Below are 20,442 nucleotides of genomic sequence, written 5' to 3'. Positions count from 1 at the left end.
AATGTCCAGCAGTAGAAAGTCACATCTATACCATACATTTAAAGCATATGACTCTCCCCCCCCCAAGGATTCTGGGAACTGCAGTTTGGGGTGCTAGGATTTGTAAGTAAGCGAGGAGTAAACTACAGTTCCCAGAGGGGAGGCCATGTGCTTTAAATGTATGGTGTTGCAGTGACCTTTCCCGCTGAAGTCCCTTAGTGGGCTAGAGAGGCCAGCTGCCAGGTGCAGGATCCAGGCTCATTTGCTATCCTTTCAATATGCTCGTAAGGTAACTGGGATTGTAAGCACTCTTATACGAATGCCCTACTGAAAGTAATGCAGAAGAGTGCATTTCAGCAGGTACAGCTTCTCGCCCTGCATGACACTTCACACCCACTGAGATGTCCTTTTCCATGCAGCTCTTAAAGCGACATCACCATCTCCCTGCATGAACGGACTGCAGCCTAGCACACACGGCTCCTTCATTCAGCTGCCCACTGCAGGAGAATAACAATAAAAAAATGAACAATGACTACTGCAATCAACTCACGATAATATCACCAAGGCAACGATCTGCAAACAAACAATAAACGTCCATAAAAATGGCTAAGGCAGTTTCTTTCCCAAATAGGTTTTATCCTAAACAATAGCAAACATGGTCAATAAAGAGTTAACTAGTAATATATCAGTGGTTCAGTGTTCATCTCTTCTCTTTCCAGAACAGATTTTATCTTGAACAATTGCAAATGCAGTAATAAAGAGTCCACTTGTGATATACCAGTGGTTCAGTGCTCGGACGTCGTTCCGGTAATACAACGTTTCGTCACTAAAATGCTTAGTCATCAAGCTTTCTAGTAAATAATATACAAGAGAAGACAGTATGTAAACGACTTAAAGCAGGGGTACATCTGTCCCCATCTGCATGTTTCCATCGGGAGGAGCATAGAAAGAGGACGATGTTCTTCAGTTTGTTAAACCTGAACCACTGATATATATTACAAGTGAACTCTTTATGTACTGTTTTTGCTGTTGTTTAAGATAAAATCTTAGGGGACATGGGTGGCGCTGTGGGTTAAACCACAGAGCCTAGGACTTGCCGATCAGAAGGTCGGCGGTTCAAATCCCCGCGATGGAGTGAGCTCCCGTTGCTCGGTCCCTGCTCCTGCCAACCTAGCAGTTCAAAAGCACATCAAAGTGCAAGTAGATAAATAGGTACCACTCCGGCGGGAAGGTAAATGGCGTTTCCGTACGCTGCTCTGGTTCGCCAGAAGCGGCTTAGTCATGCTGGCCACATGACCCAGAAGCTGTACGCCGGCTCCCTCGGCCAATATAGCGAGATGAGCGCCGCAACCCCAGAGTCGGTCACGACTGGACCTAATGGTCACCCCTGACCATTTACCTTTACCCTACCCATCTGACTGGCTTGCTCCAGCCACTCTGGGCAGCTTCTAACATATATAAAAACACAATAAAACATTTTTTTTTAAAAAGATAAAATCTTTTTGGGAAAGAAACTACCGTTGCCATTTTTATGGATGTTTATTGTTGCCTTGGTGATATTATCCTGTGTTGTTCACTGCAGGAGCAGGTAGAAATCGCTGCCTTTTAGGGAAGCTCTAGGTTTAAGGTCACAACTAGATTTGACACCTTTGTTTTCCAGACGAAGTCTCTTGGGGTTGTCTTGAACTAAGGGCTATTTAGCATAGACCCACTAAAATTAATGAACCGAAGTTAGTCAATAAACTTCAGTGGGTCTACTTTGAGTAAGACTTGGTTGAAGACAACCCTTAGGACTGGTTTAAATTTAGCTGGCACACTAGCAGAAACCAGTGCAATGGCTTCCACTCGTTCAGTGGGGCTCCCTCCCCTGCATCTTCCCCAAATCCTCATCAGAGAGCCCCCAAAACAGCACTTGGAAGAGAGGAGGAGGGGATCATTCTGTCTGACAAGCAAGTAGCGTGGCGTAGGGGGAAACTGTACCTGTTGCATTTCTTTCAGGCATGAGTTAAAGGCAGCACACCATTATCGGGGTGGGGGGTGGGGATTGTGATGGCTTTTAGGGTACTTCCAGAAACATGATAATGGGTTGTTATGGCAACAGGTGTTTTTTAAAAAAAACTCATTGGATTTCCTTCAGGTAGGGTAAATCTGGATTAGATTGGGGAAAGCTAGGTACTGACATTTTAATGTTCACTTTGTCATAAGGAAGGACGCGGGTGGTGCTGTTGGTTAAACCACAGAGCCTAGGACTCACCGATCAGAAGGTCGGCGGTTCGAATCCCTGTGACGGGGTGAGCTCCCGATGCTTGGTCCCTGCTCCTGCCAACCTAGCAGTTTGAAAGCATGTCAAAGTGCAAGTAGATAAATAGGTACTGCTCCAGTGGGAAGGTAAACGGCGTTTCCGTGCGCTGCTCTGGTTCGCCAGAAGCGGCTTAGTCATGCTGGCCACATGACCCAGAAGCTGTACGCCGGCTCCCTTGGCCAATAAAGCGAGATGAGCACCACAACCCGAGTCGGTCACGACTGGACCTAATGGTCAGGGGTCCCTTTACCTTTACCTATGTCATAAGGACACTGGAAATAATCTTGGATGCATGTGGGGCACCGATACATAATATACCTCTTTCTGGAAGCAGACTGATTTTTTGCTTGGCACTTAAAACAGTTTGAGTAGAGTGGTCAGATGGAAGGGGGAGCAGGGCTGCTATACCTGCTGTAATCCTGATTTTCTGCAGCTGGTAAAGGTGCCAGGAGCCCTGCCCTCCTTTTCATCCCACCACCCTTCTTCCGAACCTCTCTTCCACTTTTGGTGTGGTTGCATGTAAGTCATGTGCACGGCTATAAAGGAGCAGCTTTTATAGAAACGTTTGGGGGAAATGGAATGTAAATGTTTAAAACAAGTCATGCATAAAAGTTAATATGCAAAATCCTGAGATTCTTAGGAAGCACTTTCCTGCCAGATCTCCTGTTGATCTGAGAACCACATCCCGCTTGGAGTTGGTGTGTATGTTCAAGCAGGGCACTTCATGCGCAGCAGAGGATACGAGGCAGCTTTAAGGATCACAGTTTTAAAAATAAAGAACGGAGACCCTTGACAACTGGATGAAAGACATGAATACTCTTCTACCCAGGACAGATATAGAGGTATAGGGAACTGTGCAGAACTGCTGCCTGTTATGAACAGCTCATTCCACTGAATGGGACCTTGGCCCTCTGACCCAAAGTCCTGGCCTGGCTGGCACCACACCAGAGTTCTGTCAAGGTAGGGACCATTGCGCAAGCGAGTCCTGGGCACATTCCTGGTACTTTATTGGTAGTTATGATGTGGGGCCATAACATTAGAGTTGGCCTCAAGATCAGTGCTAATAAAGCTGAAATGGAACTAAAAGCTTCTTCCAAGCTGCTTATCGTTGTTTATCTTGAAATGGACTCAGTTCCCTCCTAGAAATGGCATTGGATAAGGTTTCAAGGGACTGCCTGTGATTCTTGTCAGCAGGAATATTGTGTGTTCAACCACTAAAGGATTAGGCTGCAGCTGGGCTATTTTAGGTCTCCCTCCAAGGAAAACTATATCACATACCAGACAGCTTTGCTTATTTGTTTTATTATTATTATTTTTAAAAAAGAATTCTTCATTCAGCAGGGGAAGAAACATCCTTTTCAACAGAGCAACAGAATGTTAATGTTGAGGGTCCAAATGAAGTGCTTTTGCTTGAGTAAGGTAGTGGAAAGTGTGGTAGTGTCTTAGCTCCAGGGTTTCTCCAGATAATTTAGGCTCTCTGACCTGGAAGCCATTTCCCCTGTTCTCAGATGAACAAGAGGGCATATCCATACTATGAACTAATAAAAGTTCATAAATATGAGGAGGTTTTTCCTGTCAGTGTAATTGTTAAGACTTTCTCCAGAGAATTCTGAGAACTATACAACACCACAGTTAGAAAATCCATTCATATCTATGAGGCGGATTTTATATCCATTTAATTGTTAAGGTTTTCCCCAGAGGATTTTGGGAACTGAGAATTCTGAGAACTGGGAATCCTTTCAACACAGCGTCCTACCCCTGTCCAATAAGACTCTGAAATTGGGCCCTGACAGGAGTACAGACAGGCAACTGACAGGTCCAATGAAAGAGGTTGTGTGGGCTTTTAGACGAAGGTATAAGGTGTTTTATTCACTTTCGTTTGGTAAATTTGCCTACCACTATTCACCTAATGGTGATTTACAGCACAATTAATCCCAACAATAATAAAACCATGATATACCCATTTGAATAAAACTATGAACAACATCACATTCTTTAGAGATACCTGGGTTATTCTGTTGGTATGCTGGCTTGCATATGACTGGAACCAAACTGGATATTTTATTTCTTTTACTGGCTTCTCCTTTGAATTTGATGGATTTATATTTGAACATGGTTGTAAAACTCCTCTGAGGGGCAACTTAACCTAAAAAGTACTGTATACAGTATAAAAGCTTTTAAAACTAACAAATAGGGAATGGGTCTAGGAAAAGGAAGCATATTCTGCAGAGACTGCATTTGAAACTGGCTGGCTGTCTGGGATTTAGTGGTGCCCATCTTTGGTCTGGCTTTAAATTCCAGCTTGCCGATACAGTTCCTCATTCATGCAAAGCTATAAGGGAGATGATCCTCAAAGGCACTTTTGACAGTTGGGCTGCTTGATGTTAGTTATGCCTTTGACATTCTACCCTTCCCAACTTTAGAAAGACGTTAACTGCTTTTTCCCCCCACCACTGGGGCAAAATGCTGTTGTCTCAGCCGTGAAAGTTGCATGCATACCTTTTAAGAGTCATTACTCTGCACTTCTGGAAGATTAGCCTGTGAGGCCGCCTCCTCTTCCTCCTCCTTCTTACATGAACACAGATGTTCTATCATACATCTAAGGCTGTGATCCTGTGCATGGTTACTTAGGAATTAGTGATGTTAATGGAACATCTGAGTAAATATTGGTTTGTGGACTGGACTCTAAGCCACCTCACCTCACCAGCTCCCAAGTATCGAAGTAAAACAACAGGACATTGCAGTTCAGGATTTAGTCCATTCAAATGCATTTTGAATGTTAATGTGCTATGATTTAAAAGTATTCTGATGATAGATTCTCTGCCAGATACAGAGATTCCATCTGTTATGGGTGAGGCAGAACATGAAGTGAGATCAATGGAGTGACTCTGGATTAAAGTGGCGAATATGGCCCATAGTCAGCTGCTGCCAACAATGCATAGAATTTACTCCTACGGTTGTTGGGAGTTAAAAATAAGAAGCTTAAGTTTAAACAATAAAGCTTGCCTCTCCATTGAACTATTTGATAGTGGCCTTTGACAGAGCCATGTGTGGTTCGCTTTGATCTGTTCCCTATTGTTTCTTTTTTGTTTTCTTGTTTCAGATGTCAAATAACCCATGTGCCAGGTAACATTCCATGCATGCCTTGCCTGTCAACTGGCAGGTCTTGCAGAGTGACTCTGGACAGAAAGGAAGACTCCCTATCCCAGCCATGGCTGCACCAAGGAAAGGTTTAAGCGCCTCCCCTCCCGATGGTGGCTGGGGGTGGATGATTGTGATCGGCTGCTTCCTTGTTACTATCTGCACGAGAGCTGTAACAAGGTAAGGGCGTTTATGGGTGTGATTCTTCACTCAGCTTTTGTTGTTGTTATCCCCTGCTTGAAAGCGGTGGGAAGTGGGAAATGCTACCTCGTGGTCCAGGAATGGAGGATGTTAAATAATCTATCTGGACACTTCTTAGCTGTGTTATCTGCAGAATGATTACAGCAGTCCACTGGATAGCTCAGCTGGTTAGAGCATGGTGCTGATAAAGCCAAGGTCACAGGGGCAGCTGCATAGTCCTGCATTGCGTGAGATTGGACTAGATGATCCTCAAGTTCCCTCCCAACTCTCTGATTCTAAGTCTAATAACAGCAGGATTGCTTTGCTAAGGCAGCATTAAAAGTGTGTCACATACATTGAGAAAAACCCAGGTGGATCACCTGAGGGGAGTGCATTGAAATATGGATGTGACATCCCTCTGCATCCCTGATACATGATGGTACCTACCTCTGAAGAGCCACAAAGACATGTAGGGTTGTAGCCAGCTGTGTCATACTCTTGAGTACACCTACTGAACTTGTTGGCTTTGAGTTAGTCAACACATAGAGTGGATGAGGGCCATCAAGCTGATACTGAATCCAGACAAGATGGGTTCCATCCAGATAAAGTGAGTGGATGGAGGCTTGCAACCAGTGCTGTTTGGACATGTACTTCCCCTGGAGGACGAAGAGTGGAATTCTGGAGTTCTCCATGCCAACTGGGGAAGCTCGAGTGGTGATAGCAGCCAGGAGTGTGTTTTTTTAACCAATTTAGACTGGTATGCCACTGTCTGACCTTGCCTCAGTTATCCAAGTGTTAGTGATATGCGGGCTGGATTTCTGCAACGTGCTTCACATAGGACTATCTTTGAAGACTGCCAAGAATATAAGAAGATCCCTGCTGGATCAGGCCAGTTCTCAATGTTCTCTTCTTGGTATGGCCAACCAGATGACTTCAATTGGTACAAAATGCAGCTGGCTGTGTCCTGTTAGGAGCCTGACAATTGGTTCACGAGGCACTTGTGCTGATTGCCAGTGCATTGCTAAGACCAATTCAAAATGAGGTGGTTGCATTTATTTAACAGGGAGCAGTTTGCATCCCCATCAGGGCACGGGGCTGAAGCTTCTCTGCCAACTTTTTTTTCATTTTGCTGCCACCTTCAAAATTGGTGGGCTCCTGGAAATCTGCTTTGAGCAGGACAGAAGAATTTGTGGAGGGCAGGGAGCAGATCAAACCACTGGGAGTCAGGGTTAGGCACCACAGCTTTGGAGCCTTAAATGTTTCGGATCTGAGTTACTTTGAGGACTGCCTTTGCAGCCTGTCCATATGTTAAGATCTGCAACGGAGGCCCTCACATGCCTGCCACTGAGAGGGTGGAGAGCACAAAAGGGAGGCCACAGTGGCCTCACATTTCTAGAAGACATTTCCTGCTGGGATTCCTCAAACCCCATGGTCACACATATCCAGGAGAACCCTGGATACCTGCCTTTGTTTCCTTCTGAGATTATTTTCCTGTAGCAGTTTTGCTTGGATAATTTATGTATGCATTTCTTGCTTTTATTAATATATGTGAGGTTTTAATTGCAATTGTACTGCATTGCATTTTCTTTTGTAATCTGCCTTTGCGGTGGTGGTGGTGTTTGACCTTTACAAGGCAACCTAAAAGTACTGTTTTTGGTATTGGATTTAGTAAAACTGCAGAATAAGCTCCTTTTCCAGACCTGGGCATAGCCTGGGGTGGGGACTCGTTAAGGAATACAAAGGTGCTGATGACCAATCAGATTCTTGAGGCTGAGCAAATGAGGTTGCCAGGGTAACAGTGGGTGTGATGTCACCACAGGGGAAAATGTCCTTTTTTAAAAACGAAACTTGGCTTGCATTTTTAGCAAGGGTTTTGGGGAAGAAAAAGAGTGGGGCCATGTGGGCCGAGGGACGGACAAGCTGTATGGAGGAGACACAGGAATGGTGTTTTGGTTGCCTTTAAATCCAGTGCTGTGCCGCTGTAGCAAGCAAGTCCCTCTTGAGATGTGATGCTCAGAACCCTCTCTCCATCCAGACTCAGGTGTAAATAACAAACCATATTTCATAAAGACCCTACAGCCTCCATTGTGCCCAAAAGAAACATAAGCCCTGGTTGGGTGCCAAGACCCTTTGTATCTTGCACTGCTCAGCAGAGGTTGGGGTGGCCGATAACAGTACTTTAAGTAACTAAAATTAGTCTTAGCACCCGAGGCCACAAGGGTCTTTTCTATACAATAACAGATTAAGTGGCTGATACAACTCGCTGCTCTTTCATCACATCCTAATCTTGCTGTCTGAGGCTTACTCTGCTTAGTGATAGGACTGGCCTCAGTTCACAACCTTTCTGAAAATTATGCAAGAGGATGGCAAATAACAGAACCAAGGTGAGGACAACCTTTTGTTAGCACTGCCCCCTTGTCAGAGTCGCTACCAAGACGCTTTGTAATATGATTTACACTTCTTCAAAAAGTAATTACAGTGGTACCCCGCAAGACGAATGCCTCGCAAGACGGAAAACCCGCAAGACGAAAGGGTTTTCTGTTTTGGAGGCGCTTCGCAAGACGAATTTCCCTATGGGCTTGCTTCGCAAGACGAAAGCCCATAGGGAAATCTCCGGGGACCTGTTTTAAATTGCTGGCGGTCGGGAGCAAAGACTTTCGCCCACAGCCGGCCTTCAGAAGAGGTCCTGGACCTCTTCTGAAGGCCGGCGGGGGGCAAAAGTCTTTGCTCCCCCCTGCCTGCCTTCCCGGGACAGCGGAGACTTCTCTGCTGTCCCGGGCGATCTTAAAATGTTGGCGGGCGGGAGCGAAGCGTTCGCTGCCAACCCCCAGCATTTTAAAATCTCCCCGGGACAGCGGAGGCTTCGCTGCCGCCCGCCAGCATTTTAAAATCGCCCCGGGACAGCAGGGGCTTTTAAAATGCTGGCGGTCGGCAGCAAAGCCCTCCTGTCCCCGGAGCTTGCGGGGCGGGAGGTGGGAAGAAGGGCTTTTCTTCCCACCGCCAGCCTTCAGAACAGCCTTCTGAAGGCTGGCAATGGGAAGAAAAGCCCTTGTTCCCCCCCCAGCCTTCAGAAGAGGTCGGGGGACAGACTGTCCCCGGACCTGGTCTGAAGGCGGTTTCCCTAGGAACGCATTAATTGATTTTCAATGCATTCCTATGGGAAACCGTGCTTCGCAAGACGAAAAACTCGCAAGAAGAAAAAACTTGCGGAACGAATTAATTTCATCTTGCGAGGCACCACTGTACTAAGTTTGTTTAATAATTATCTTTGTTCAATAAAAAAGACCCCTATCCAATGGGACTGCTGCACATGCCTGATGGGCTGTGTGCTGTTTTGTCTCGGTGGGCAACGTGAGAGACGGAGAGAGACAGCAGGTTTCTTGGTTCTGCCCTGTTTTTTGAGGACTTGCCTGACATGACTCATGTCTCAGACATTGGTTGTGCAATCCCTTTCCACAACTACCCTCAATGAGACGGGTGAGTGACCCAAGAAGGCCCCTTCTCTATATATACTCTTCAAGCATCTTAGATATTCAGAAAATATCTGATACTGCCTTCCTTCAAAATAGAAAATAGAAGAAGAAAAAATTGGCCAGCGTTCAGCGTTTGCATAATACGCATTGGAGTATGGAGACAAAATTATTCCTCCAGGTGTTGCTCTTCAACCACATAACACATATCATGCAAACTACAACACTGATTCAGAGCTGCTTTTCACAAATTGTGCAAGGACTGTTCAAGAGTGCATTGCACAAATTAAAATGCATTTGGCCCCGAGGTGTGGAGGAGATATAGGCAAGCCTGTCTCTGTTGGTTTGCAAATGTGGCTTCAGTTCCATTTTCTTCCTGGTGATAAAACTTTAAGAAATAGAATTATACATGGAATTTTGTTCCCACCAACCCAAGAAGGGCAGAAACGTCCAGCCAAATATTTAGCACTGCAGGCTGTGTCTGCTAACTTGTCTAGAGGAAAGAGACTGAAGCCTCAGAGCGTGCACCAGGAGGAATATCCTGCAGCTAAAGCAAGTGCAACAGATGACATAACTGGGGAGCACATTAAAATGGGCCTCGGTGTTCCAGCCAAATCAGATGGCACGGAAAGACAGCTCTGAGTTGTTTTTCAGAGGTGAACGTGTTTCAGTTAATGCTGTATCATGATGAGCTTGAAACAAACACTGCCATTAATCATCAGTTGTGAACACACGGGCCCCTCGGAAGGGCAGTTTTCTGTCATGTTTGCAGTTTTCCCAGGAGGAAGCTTGTTTATCTTGTGTGAAGCAAGGGGAATGTCTTATCTAAAACGGAGAAAAGCCTTTTTAATCCACACCTCTTGGGTGAGTGTGTGTCTTGCACAGAACAGTGAAAACTGATGTATAGATCACAATAATCGGACATAAACATTATAAGCTTCAAGCTCCATTTCGTATTCCTTCATAAGAACACCACTCAGTAGATCTGTGTTGTTCGGAACAATGCACCTGCTCTGTGCATACCTGAGATAGGAGCTTTAGTCTGAGACTACACAAAAGACGATCAGCCACCGTCATCCTCCTGTTTCTTACAGAAGCCATCTTTCTCATTTCTCTTTGCCATCAGAGGGCTTATTTGAAAGAAGGGGCCCAGTAACCCTCACAACAGGGTAAAATCCATGGCTAAATAGTCAATGTCCATTGGCCACGAGGACCATATTCTGCCTCCACAGTCGGACGCAGTAGGCCTCTGAGTGCCAGTTGCTGGGAAACACAAGTGAGGAGAGTGTTGTCGGGCTCAAGTTCTGCTGGTGGGTTTCCCAGAGGCATCTGGCTGGCCTCTGTGAGAACAGGGTGCTGGAGTAAATGGGCCATGGACCTGATCCAGCAGGGCTCTTCTTACTCTATTAAAAATAAGTTTCCCTGAAATAACAAACTGGGCCTCGAGCCCAAAGACATTCCAAGGCTCCTTGGTGCCCTCAAAGTAAAAACTAAATGGAGTCCACACACTGGTGAGGAGAAATGGACAATTTGCCATTCTTTAATACTAATCTCCTCCACCCCCCAAAAAGAAATCTATAAAATTTTCAGGTTTCCTTGCTTTGCTAATGGTAGGGCTGCTTGATTTTCAGGAGTTACCAAACTTTTGGGACCTGGGGGCATATTTTCAAACCAAAGAAACTGTTGTTGGCAGCACACCGGGGCCCCAACTCTCACCTCCCCTACCCCCTTGAAAATCCCTCTGTGCCTGGGCATGGAAAAGGGTAAAATAGTATTGGGAAATGATTGATAATGAATTGAAAAAAATGTTTAAAATTACCCCCCCCCCAAAAAAAAAACCCCAGAGTCCTTTCTGTTGGGGATAATTCAGACTGAAATTCCTACGTGTAAGAAAAGGTGGTTTATGTATGCACCAACTGCGGCCCATGCTTTGTTAGCCCCCAAAATCGAAAACGAGCAAGGTCCCAGCCAAAGAAAATTGACAATTTAAGTTGACAGAATATGCACAGCTTGCAGACTTAACATATAGAATAAGAGAACAAGAAGAACATATGTTTAAAGAAGATTGGAAAAGGTTTATTGAATATATGGAAAATAATTGTGTACATGTGAAAATGCTGGCAGTATTAAGATAAATTCAATGGTGTAAATAAGTTTTGATGGATGTAATAATGGAAAACCGACTGGTATAGTTTTTATAAAATATGCAGGGATATAAGATATGTAAAATGAACCATGAAAAGAGAAGAAGGGAAGTTGGTGATATCTTAAGTATGTAAAATGTTTATCTGAAATTATAAAACAGGAAATTTAATAAAACACACACACACACAATCCCTCTGTGCCTCAATTTGGGGGGTTTTGGTTGAGCAGTGGGGAGTATTCTGTTGGCTAAAGGTCCATGAATGTTACTTAACTTTAGATAAATGATAGATACATGATAGATAGATAGATAGATCTAGATAATAGATAGATATAGATAGCTAATAGTGCTCATATTCGTTTCTATTATTTCCATTCCTGCCCACGGGTGAACACATGAATTATGGCAATTTCCACGCCCCTTTCCCTTGCTCTGACATCCCTAGCTCAAAAAGCACAAGGAACCATGTTGAATCAACTCTCTGCCTTTCACTTGGAATCCACCATACATCTTAAGTTAGTTTCCATTTATTCTTTAACTGCAGTAGCTTAACATGTTGAATTACATGTGTGTGTGTGTGTGTGTTTTCCAGGTGCATCTCAATTTTTTTTGTGGAGTTCCAGACTTACTTTGCTCAAGATTATGCCCGGACAGCTTGGATCCATTCCATAGTAGACTGTGCTACAATGTTTTGTGGTGAGTATTTGGATCAATTGTGCGTATGGGTGAAGTACTTTTAGGCTGCAGTCCTATGCCTAAAAGTCTCATTCAATTCAGTAGGACTTCCTTCTGCGCAAATATGCATAGGGATTGTGCTGCACGTCTCCTTTTAGTAACGGTTTGATACATAGTCATAAAAAACCAGAACTAAATGAGCAGAGTTTCTGGTTTAGACCTGCCTGATGATCAGAAGAAGCAATTCCACACAATCTCTCTGGTTTCCAGTTGTTTCATTTCATTTATAGTGCACTGCTTTCCTGTTATGGTTTAAAATACACGATATGCATTTTAGTAATCAGGGAATCAAAGTTTAAGGCAGGTACTGATTGGAGAAACTTTTAGGATGCACTCCCATCACTTTGTTTTGGACTACAGTGGTACCTCTACTTACGAATGTGATCTGTTTCAGGGTGCCGTTCGCACCCCAAAAGGTCTGTAAGTAGAGTGCCGCTACTGTGCATGCGCAAAGTGCAATAGAGCGCTTCTGCACATGCATGAAGCGCACAGATTGCTTCTGTGTGTGCGGTGAACTCAGAAGTAAACACTTCCAGGTTGGCCGCGTTTGTAACCTGAAAAGCCGCAACTTGAAGCAAATGTAAGACGAGGTGTGACTGTAATTACACAAGCTGAAATGCAAAACTCACAGGGTACAATTCACTTCCTGGCCTCCGAAGCCATATTTGCGCAAGCAGAAGGGAATTGGCACTTCTTTCCATGAAAGACCTTTTAAAAAACGGTGGTATTTGACTTAAGTTTTATTCAGGGCAGACCTACTGAAATGAGTTAAGCCCATTCACTTCAGTGAGCCTACTCTGAATAACATTTAGTCGAACGCCACCCAGTGTGAACTTTTGTACGTTTAAAAAAATTCACAGACCAGCATGGAAAAAAGACAGAACAGATTTATGAATGGGTATGTTTAGAACTGAGACAGAGTAGAAACAGGTTAATCTGCTCATCCCAACTCACATCTATTGTCAAGTGTCACCTGGGAAGGGGATGACATGGGCTCCTTTGACCCGTATGTCTATTGCTTCCCCATCTGCAAACCATCACTCACTGAGAATTCCCTTATGAGATAATCTCTACCCACATTTCATTTATGAGATGCACAGAGTCATTATGGGGCATAGAACCTATTTCTTCCTCATCGGAGGATAACATTTCAACATAACTTAGGGAGTGTGTTATTAATTTAAATGTACAAATCACCTGGGCTCTAGAGTGGATGCCAATATTTTCTTTTATCCCCCTCCCCACCGTTCTTGATTTTTTTTTTGAGGGGAAACAGCCATGGTTGAAAGCTTTATGGAGAGTAGGGTGCACAACCCATGGCGTCCTTTCTCTCTGTTTGATTTGGGAGCATCACAGATATGTGTGCATCCCTTTTTAGTACACAGAAATCTATCCCCAATGTGCATGCTGGTCCATGTGAAAGTACGTGTGTTCAAATGGAGATGCACCCCATTGACTGCCTTCATTTTCATTTTAAGCTCCACTGGGGAGTTTCATCAGCAATCACCTCTCCTGCCAAGTGGGCATCATTCTGGGAGGACTTCTTGCATCTGCTGGACTTATCCTGAGCTCCTTTGCCACAAGCCTAGAGCATCTTTACCTTTCCTTAGGAATTCTTACAGGTATCATACTATTACTATTACTACTACTACTACTACTACTACTACTACTATTACTATTGCTGTTATTATTGTAGCATCAATACTATTATTCTCCATGCTTCAGGAACCTCCTCTGAGAGCCCAGTTCTGTGCATTTTTCTGGGAAATGGGCTCTGCTGCTTAATTCATTGAGACTTAACCCCAGATAGGCATCTAGAGAACTGCAACCTTGCAGCAGAGCTCCATGCATGTTGCTCAGGAGACTAATTTGACTTGTTTGTGTGTTGTGTGTGTTTAGGGCTGCAGCCGCTGCCCAAAATCCAGCTGGTCGTCCTAGTGCTGTTGCTTCACCAGAGGCATCCACTAATGGAGGACAAGAGGAGATGATGTTGGCTGATTCTCTCTCCACCTGCAGGCCCTGGTAGTCCCTGAAAATCTGTCCTGGAGGGTTGAGGGACCCCTCAGAGCATATTTGTGGAGGAACACTGAAGGCTGCAGAGAGGAGGGGAGATGGGGTGTGGGGTGTGTGTGGAAATTCTCCCCTCCTCCTCCATTATTGGACATATCTGTTAATGGATCAGAATATCTTATGCTTTTACGTATGACCAGCTGTCAGTTTCCCAACTACATATTTGAATCAGGACACCATAATTCCATTTTACAGAGTGGGAACTTAGGTAAGGAGACAGTGACTTGAACAAAGCCATACAGTGAGAACCATAACTATGGTGAGATGTGGAGAGGGGAAAAGGAGGGAACCTGGTCAACAAAATCAGGAATATGAAGGAAACAATCAGAACAAAGCCAAGGTTACTTTTGAAAAATAATAATAATTCTGACTTGGATTCTCAGATTGCAAATTCAAATGTTGAAAATCACAATGGGATCTTAATTTTGAAATTCAGAAATGCAGGTTTGTTGTTTTGGTGGAATGCCATAATTGTGTGCCTATGGCTGTTCAAATGTTGGTGTTACAATGTGAGGCTCACCAATGACACCTTTTGAAGTTCTGGTCAAATTTCCCACTACTTCTCACTAAGATTCTCAAGTCTGCAGCTGAAAATTCTCAAACTCTGGATTCTGAAAGTTCATCAGATTTCAAGTGATTACATGATCCCCCCAGTTAAAGGCCACACATTGTGACAGTGTGAAGTAAGCACACCAGTTAACCTTCTATGGTTAATTCACTAAAATTAAATGTGAAACCAGCATTTTCAGCTGGTTACATTGCTTGGGATCATCCCCAGCGAATTCAGCCGTGTGTGTGTGTGTGTGTGTGTGTGTGTGAAATAACCTGCAATGTTCTGCTAGTTCGTTTTCTTCAAAAATGAGGAATGGAAATGTTTACACAGAAATTGCTGACTTGTTAAAACTCGCATTATAGCCACGGTGATGGGAGCTTAGAGCACAGACCCCTGCAGTTTAATAACAATTTTGTAGAAATGCTGTACTCAAATGCTGCCAATAGCTTGTTTGCTAAGAAAAAAAAGGTCCCTATTATAGCACATATTGTGCGAGTGCTTCAGTATCAGCCTTCAGCTCAGCTATTGCCCCAAAATAACCAGCACTTTGTACTAGCAGATTTCCTTCATGCCTTGGCAGCTTCCTGAATGACAGTTACTATGAGAACCATCTATGGAACTCACTGCTGCAAGATATGATGGCGAGCCCTCAGTTCAGTGTGCCTTTTGAACATAGCAAAAATCTGAGAGCAAACTATGGAAGGAGGGCTATTTCCTTTATGCTGATCTCATTGGCCTTTTGAATGGTTAGCAGAGAATGGTTAGCAGAGAAGAGAAACAGTGAATGAATCTGCATTGCTAACAAATCGTGATTTGCTTGTGTTTGTGATTTTCTTCTTCCAGGCCTGGGATTTGCACTTTCTTATTCACCAGCCATAGCCATGGTGGGCAACTATTTCAGCAAGAGGAAAGCCCTGGCTTATGGGATGGCCATGTCAGGCAGCGGCATTGGCACCTTCATCCTGGCCCCGGTGGTCCAGCTCCTAATTGAACAGTTTTCCTGGCGGGGAGCCTTGCTCATCCTGGGAGGTTTCGTTTTAAACCTCTGCGTCTGCGGTGCCTTGATGAGACCGGTTGCGGGCAAAGAGGACCGCAAGAGCGTGCCCGACTTCCCGGAGCAGGAGTTTGGGCCGGAAGCACAGAAGCAGGACTTGACACAGTGGTCGGTCTGCTCCCCTCTGATCAAAGTCTGGTCCCACAAATACCTGTGCCAGTGCTCGTGGCAGGAGTACCACTTTCTGCTGATGCCGGACTTTGTGGTGCTCGCGGTGTCCATCTTGTTCATGGCTTACGGCTGCAGCCCCCTCTTCGTTTACCTGGTGCCTTATGCCTTAAGGGTCGGGATGAGTCATCAGCAGGCGGCCTTCCTCATGTCCATCCTTGGGGTCGTCGACATCATCGGCAACATCACTTTTGGATGGCTGACAGATAGACGGTAATGGCCAAGAGCGATGACATAGAAAGCTGGGTGATGTGGGATAATGACCCCCATTGCACGCCCCAGGGATTATTTTCCACGTTAAGAAGAGTGCATCTTTCCTCCCTCCCCCCTTCAGCATTAACAATTTTATTGTGGTTTCCATTTTATCCAGTACATCTCAAGCTGCGTGTCCTTGCTAAATATTACAGGCTAGTTGGGACAAGGGTGGCGCTGTGGTCTAAACCACTGAGCCTCTTGGGCTTGCTGATCGGAAGGTCGGCGGTTCGAATCCCCACAACAAGGTCTGTCTCAGCTCCTGCCAACCTAGCAGTTTGAAAGCATGCCAGTGCAAGTAGATAAATAGGTACTGCTGCGGCAGGAAGGTATACAGTGTTTCCGTGCACTCTGGTACTCGCCACGGTCCTCTGTGTGCCAGTAGCAGTTTAGTCATCCTGGCCACATGACCTGAAAAACTGTCTGTGGACAAATGCCGGCTCCCTTGGCCTGAAAGTGAGATGAGTGCCACAACCCCATAGTCGCCTTTGACTGGACTTAACTGTCCAGGGGTCCTTTACCCTTTTATTACAGGCTAGAGTCCACAACCAAAGGAGACAAAAATCCAACAAATGCAACAGAGCATGTCCAGGCAGAAAACATGAGGATCAGCCCATGGAGTTGCCGATAGATAGACAGACAGATAGATAGATAGATAGATAGATAGACCCCAGCTACAGTGAAGATCACAGATATCAGATGAAATGAATATTACTTCATTGCAACTGACTCTCTTGCCTACTGCCTTGCAGGTGTTTGAAGAAGTATCGTTATGTTTGCTACTTCTTTGCGGTGGGGATGGATGGCCTGTGCTGCCTTTTCCTTCCGGTGCTCCAGAGCTTTCCGCTCCTTGTGCCTTTCTCCTTCACCTTCGGGTATTTCGATGGAGCCTACATCACGCTTCTCCCAGTGGTGACCGCGGACGTGGTGGGCACGGCTTCCTTGTCATCCGCCCTTGGGGTGGTGTACTTCCTTCACGCAATACCCTACCTAATCAGCCCACCTGTTGCAGGTCAGTTTTGTATGTGAATCGGCTTCCCTGGTTATGTATGAATCTCAAGTACATGGCTTTACCGGCTCCTTCCTTTTCTTTCCAATCGCTGTTTGGATTCCTCTTGCACTAAACTGAACACCAGAGGGCAATACATTCCTTCTGTATGCAAGGCAAATGCAAGAAAGAGGACCCTAGAGAAGTCCAGTTAAGAGGAAACGGAAAAAACAGCAGACACCATACTGCATTGTTGCTATAAAGCCAGTAATATGTGACAGATCTGAACAGAGTTCTTCATTGTCTTCTGGGTATTTTTCTTCATTCTCTCACTGTGAACTTTCAGTGCAAAATCACACCTTGTTTTCCTTAACTGCTCTAATGCAAATGTGGATACTCTTGAGCTGCTATTTAGAAGTAGCATTTGCCACTGCCACCAAATGTCTGCGTCAAGGCAACTCAAATTATCTGCCGAAGAAATTGGAACCATTTGCCTTATGTGAGCTATGCAGACCAAACAGTCTGGCAGGTCTGGGTTTAAACTCTTACTCAGCTGTGAAGCTCATTGGGGGACTGGGACTCAGTTGCTCTCAGCCTGACCCCTCCTCATGGGATTGTTGTGAGGACAAAGCAGGGTAACCCACATCCATGCAGACGACCATGGGATACAGAGGTTGTTGATGATAATACCTTCTGCTGCTTCTAGTTGCATTGCACCTAGCAATGTAGAGCATGGAAGCCCTGCCTGTCATATTGCTCAGCATGTCCTCTGGCTTTCAAGATTTCACCAGGTATTATCAACACATTTTCAAGGATGACCTTTGCAGCCATAAGGGTTAGGTGCTCCCTAATGCATAGGGACGCGGGTGGTGCTGTGGATTAAACCCCAGAGCCTAGGACCTGCCGATCAGAAGGTCGGTGGTTCGAATCCCCATGACGGGGTGCGCTGCTCTGGTTCACCAGAAGTGGCTTAGTCATGCTGGCCACATGATCCAAAAGCTGTACGCCGGCTCCCTTGGCCAATAAAGCGAGATGAGCGCCGCAACCCCTGAGTCGGTTACGACTAGACCTAATGGTCAGGGGTCCCTTTATCTTTACCTTTTAATGCATTCTTAATATTGTACACTGCCCTGGAATCATTTGATAAAGGGTGGTATATAAATTGAAATAATAATAATAATAATAATAATAATAATAATAATAATAATAATAATAATAATGGCTGCAATGTTGTATCTTTCCCTACAGGTTGGCTTGTGGACACAACTGGCAACTACATGGCCTCGTTTCTGCTGTGTGGGTTTTCCATGATATTCAGCTCGATGCTTCTGTGTTGCGCAAGACTAGCCAAGAAGGCGAAACGGACTCCCTTGAGGCCTGGGGCCAAGCAACCAAGCTGGACAAATGGAGCCATTGTCTATTCTGTAACTAGAGAATTAGATCCCAGAGGTGTGGAGCTGCTGGCCAGTGAGGCAAAGAGTTATAGCAAAAGATGACAACGTGCTTGAAAGGGCCCTCCCCCTCTCCTTAGCGTACCCAATAACCTTTTGCTAAGATAGATTTTTGTTAAGTCTTGCTACACTATTTGAAGATGTTCCTCCCCATTGGAAGAAAGGAGAGAAGGAATGGGACTTTTGTTTTCTGTCCTTTCAGCAGGTAAAAAGCCTGTGCCCTAATGAGGGTAGCAGAGAAGGAGGAAGTTCTTCTCTGAGGATGTAGTTAAGATAGTTTCTAACGCAGTGCCGGGGAGGTTGAGGGTGGCCCTGTATGCACAAAGAAGGCAAACTAGACATTCAAATAGATGATAAAACTGTGTGTAAAACAGTGTTGACACAGTAAAAAGCCTTTTAATTTTGCACGTGGCTGCTCTTGCCTGGAATAAGCAGGGATGAAAAAAGGTTAAATGTGTTATTTGGTTAACTCTGAAAATCAACAGATGCCTACTGACTTCTGCAAAGGAACTCAGCTGCAGAACTGCTGCTTTATACTGTGGTTAACTTCATTTCAAAAGGTCACAAAATATGCTTTATGATGTGCCTGGATTTGATAAACAACTGGGATGTGGCTTTTGGAAGGCTGGCGATTCTCACAGGTTTCTTCTTTAAAACACCCGAAAACAATTTGTAGTAATCAGAGGGAACAAATGGAAGGAACGAATTTCCATTTGAAAAAACTCATAGCGAAGCTGGCTCTAGTATCACAAGGAGTTGTTGCGACATTGCTGGTATGGAGGCAGCTTTCTACTGAGCAATACTGAGCTTTTGCAGTATTGATGTGCAAAGTAAACACACTCGAATATCTTGAGTACATGCATCCAACCATGTGGGTTCTTGCTTGTGATGTAGCCACTTAAGTGCAGTTGTCTATGGTAACCCTCTTGTTTGGGAAGCATAATACAATGAACATCTAGAAAGGGGCCTTCATTAAATTTAACTAAGGTTTGTTCCTTTATTTTAAAGCCTTTTTGATTTCCTAAAAGGCAGTTAATTTTAGCTTTGAAATTCTTTGTGTGCTTGTTCTGCTCAGTTGCACACATATTAAAACCCAGAGAACGTTCATTGTTGATGAGTGCATGCTAGAGATGGGGGAGAAATGAGTTCAGTTTGCATTTGAAGTTGATGCAGATGAATTCTTCATTCCTTCAGTGAATGCATCCGGTGTTAATAATGCAGGTGGCACTGTGGTCTAAAGCACTGAGCCTCTTGGGCTTGCTGATCAGAAGGTCAGGGGTTCGAATCCCTATGATAGAGTGAGCTCCTGTTGCTTTGTCCCAGCTCACACCAACCTAGCAGTTCGAAAGCACACCAGTGCAAGTAGATAAATAGGTACCGTTGTAGCGGGAAATTAAACTGTTTCCATGAGCTCTGGCTTCCATCACAGTGTTCCACTGCACCAGAAGCAGTTTAGTCATGCTGGCCACATGACACAGAAAGCTGTCTATGGACAAACGCCGGCTCCCTCAGCCCGAAAGCGAGATGAGCACTGCATCCTATAGTTGCCTTTGACTGGACTTAACTGTCCAGGGGTCCTTTACCTTTACCTTTTTTTAATAAAAATTTGCATCTTTTGCCTTGTATTTCTCCAACCGAGAATGTGTACAGTACATGTGATTGAAAAGTGCACGTGGAATGCATATATTAGCAAAATCCAGCCCCTGCCCAACAAAGATGCTTTCTGTCAGAAGAAAACTGCTTGACAAAATGCATATACTAAGCAGAATTATGCAGCACAAATGGAAGGTATTTCTCTGCGTTTCAGCCACATCTCCTGCTTCATAGCACAACAATTATAAACCATTGCAGTGACTCTGTTTCTAGGCGTAGCTAGTCACATTTGCTTCTTCATGATGCAGTTATGTGGGTGCAACCTGTTTGTGTGAGGCAGCTCTCTCTCTGCAGTTGTGGTCA

General features: G+C 44.7%; 1 protein-coding gene across 3 annotated transcripts in view; it reads left to right on the top strand.

Moving 5' to 3' along the window:
- SLC16A12 (solute carrier family 16 member 12) overlaps positions 1-19,113 on the top strand; it is a 42,007-nt gene extending 22,894 nt beyond the window's left edge. For 2 of the 3 annotated variants that reach the window (XM_083503111.1, XM_083503112.1), the window contains 6 exons: positions 5,385-5,602; positions 11,808-11,911; positions 13,429-13,572; positions 15,417-16,008; positions 16,800-17,059; positions 18,284-19,113. In XM_083503111.1, coding sequence (XP_083359237.1) covers positions 5,418-5,602; positions 11,808-11,911; positions 13,429-13,572; positions 15,417-16,008; positions 16,800-17,059; positions 18,284-18,531 — 1,533 coding nt within the window. In that variant the 5' untranslated portion in view covers positions 5,385-5,417 and the 3' untranslated portion in view covers positions 18,532-19,113. Of the gene's footprint in view, positions 1-227; positions 340-5,384; positions 5,603-11,807; positions 11,912-13,428; positions 13,573-15,416; positions 16,009-16,799; positions 17,060-18,283 lie in introns of those variants that run through there. The other variant, XM_083503113.1, reaches the window with a different exon arrangement.
- The last annotated feature ends 1,329 nt before the right edge of the window (positions 19,114-20,442 follow it).

Source organism: Podarcis liolepis (assembly GCF_965112155.1).
Source record: "Podarcis liolepis genome assembly, chromosome: 5".
Taxonomy (NCBI): domain Eukaryota; kingdom Metazoa; phylum Chordata; class Lepidosauria; order Squamata; family Lacertidae; genus Podarcis; species Podarcis liolepis.
The sequence above is the reverse complement of the archived record's forward strand: the minus strand, read 5'-3'. Positions and strand labels throughout refer to the sequence as shown.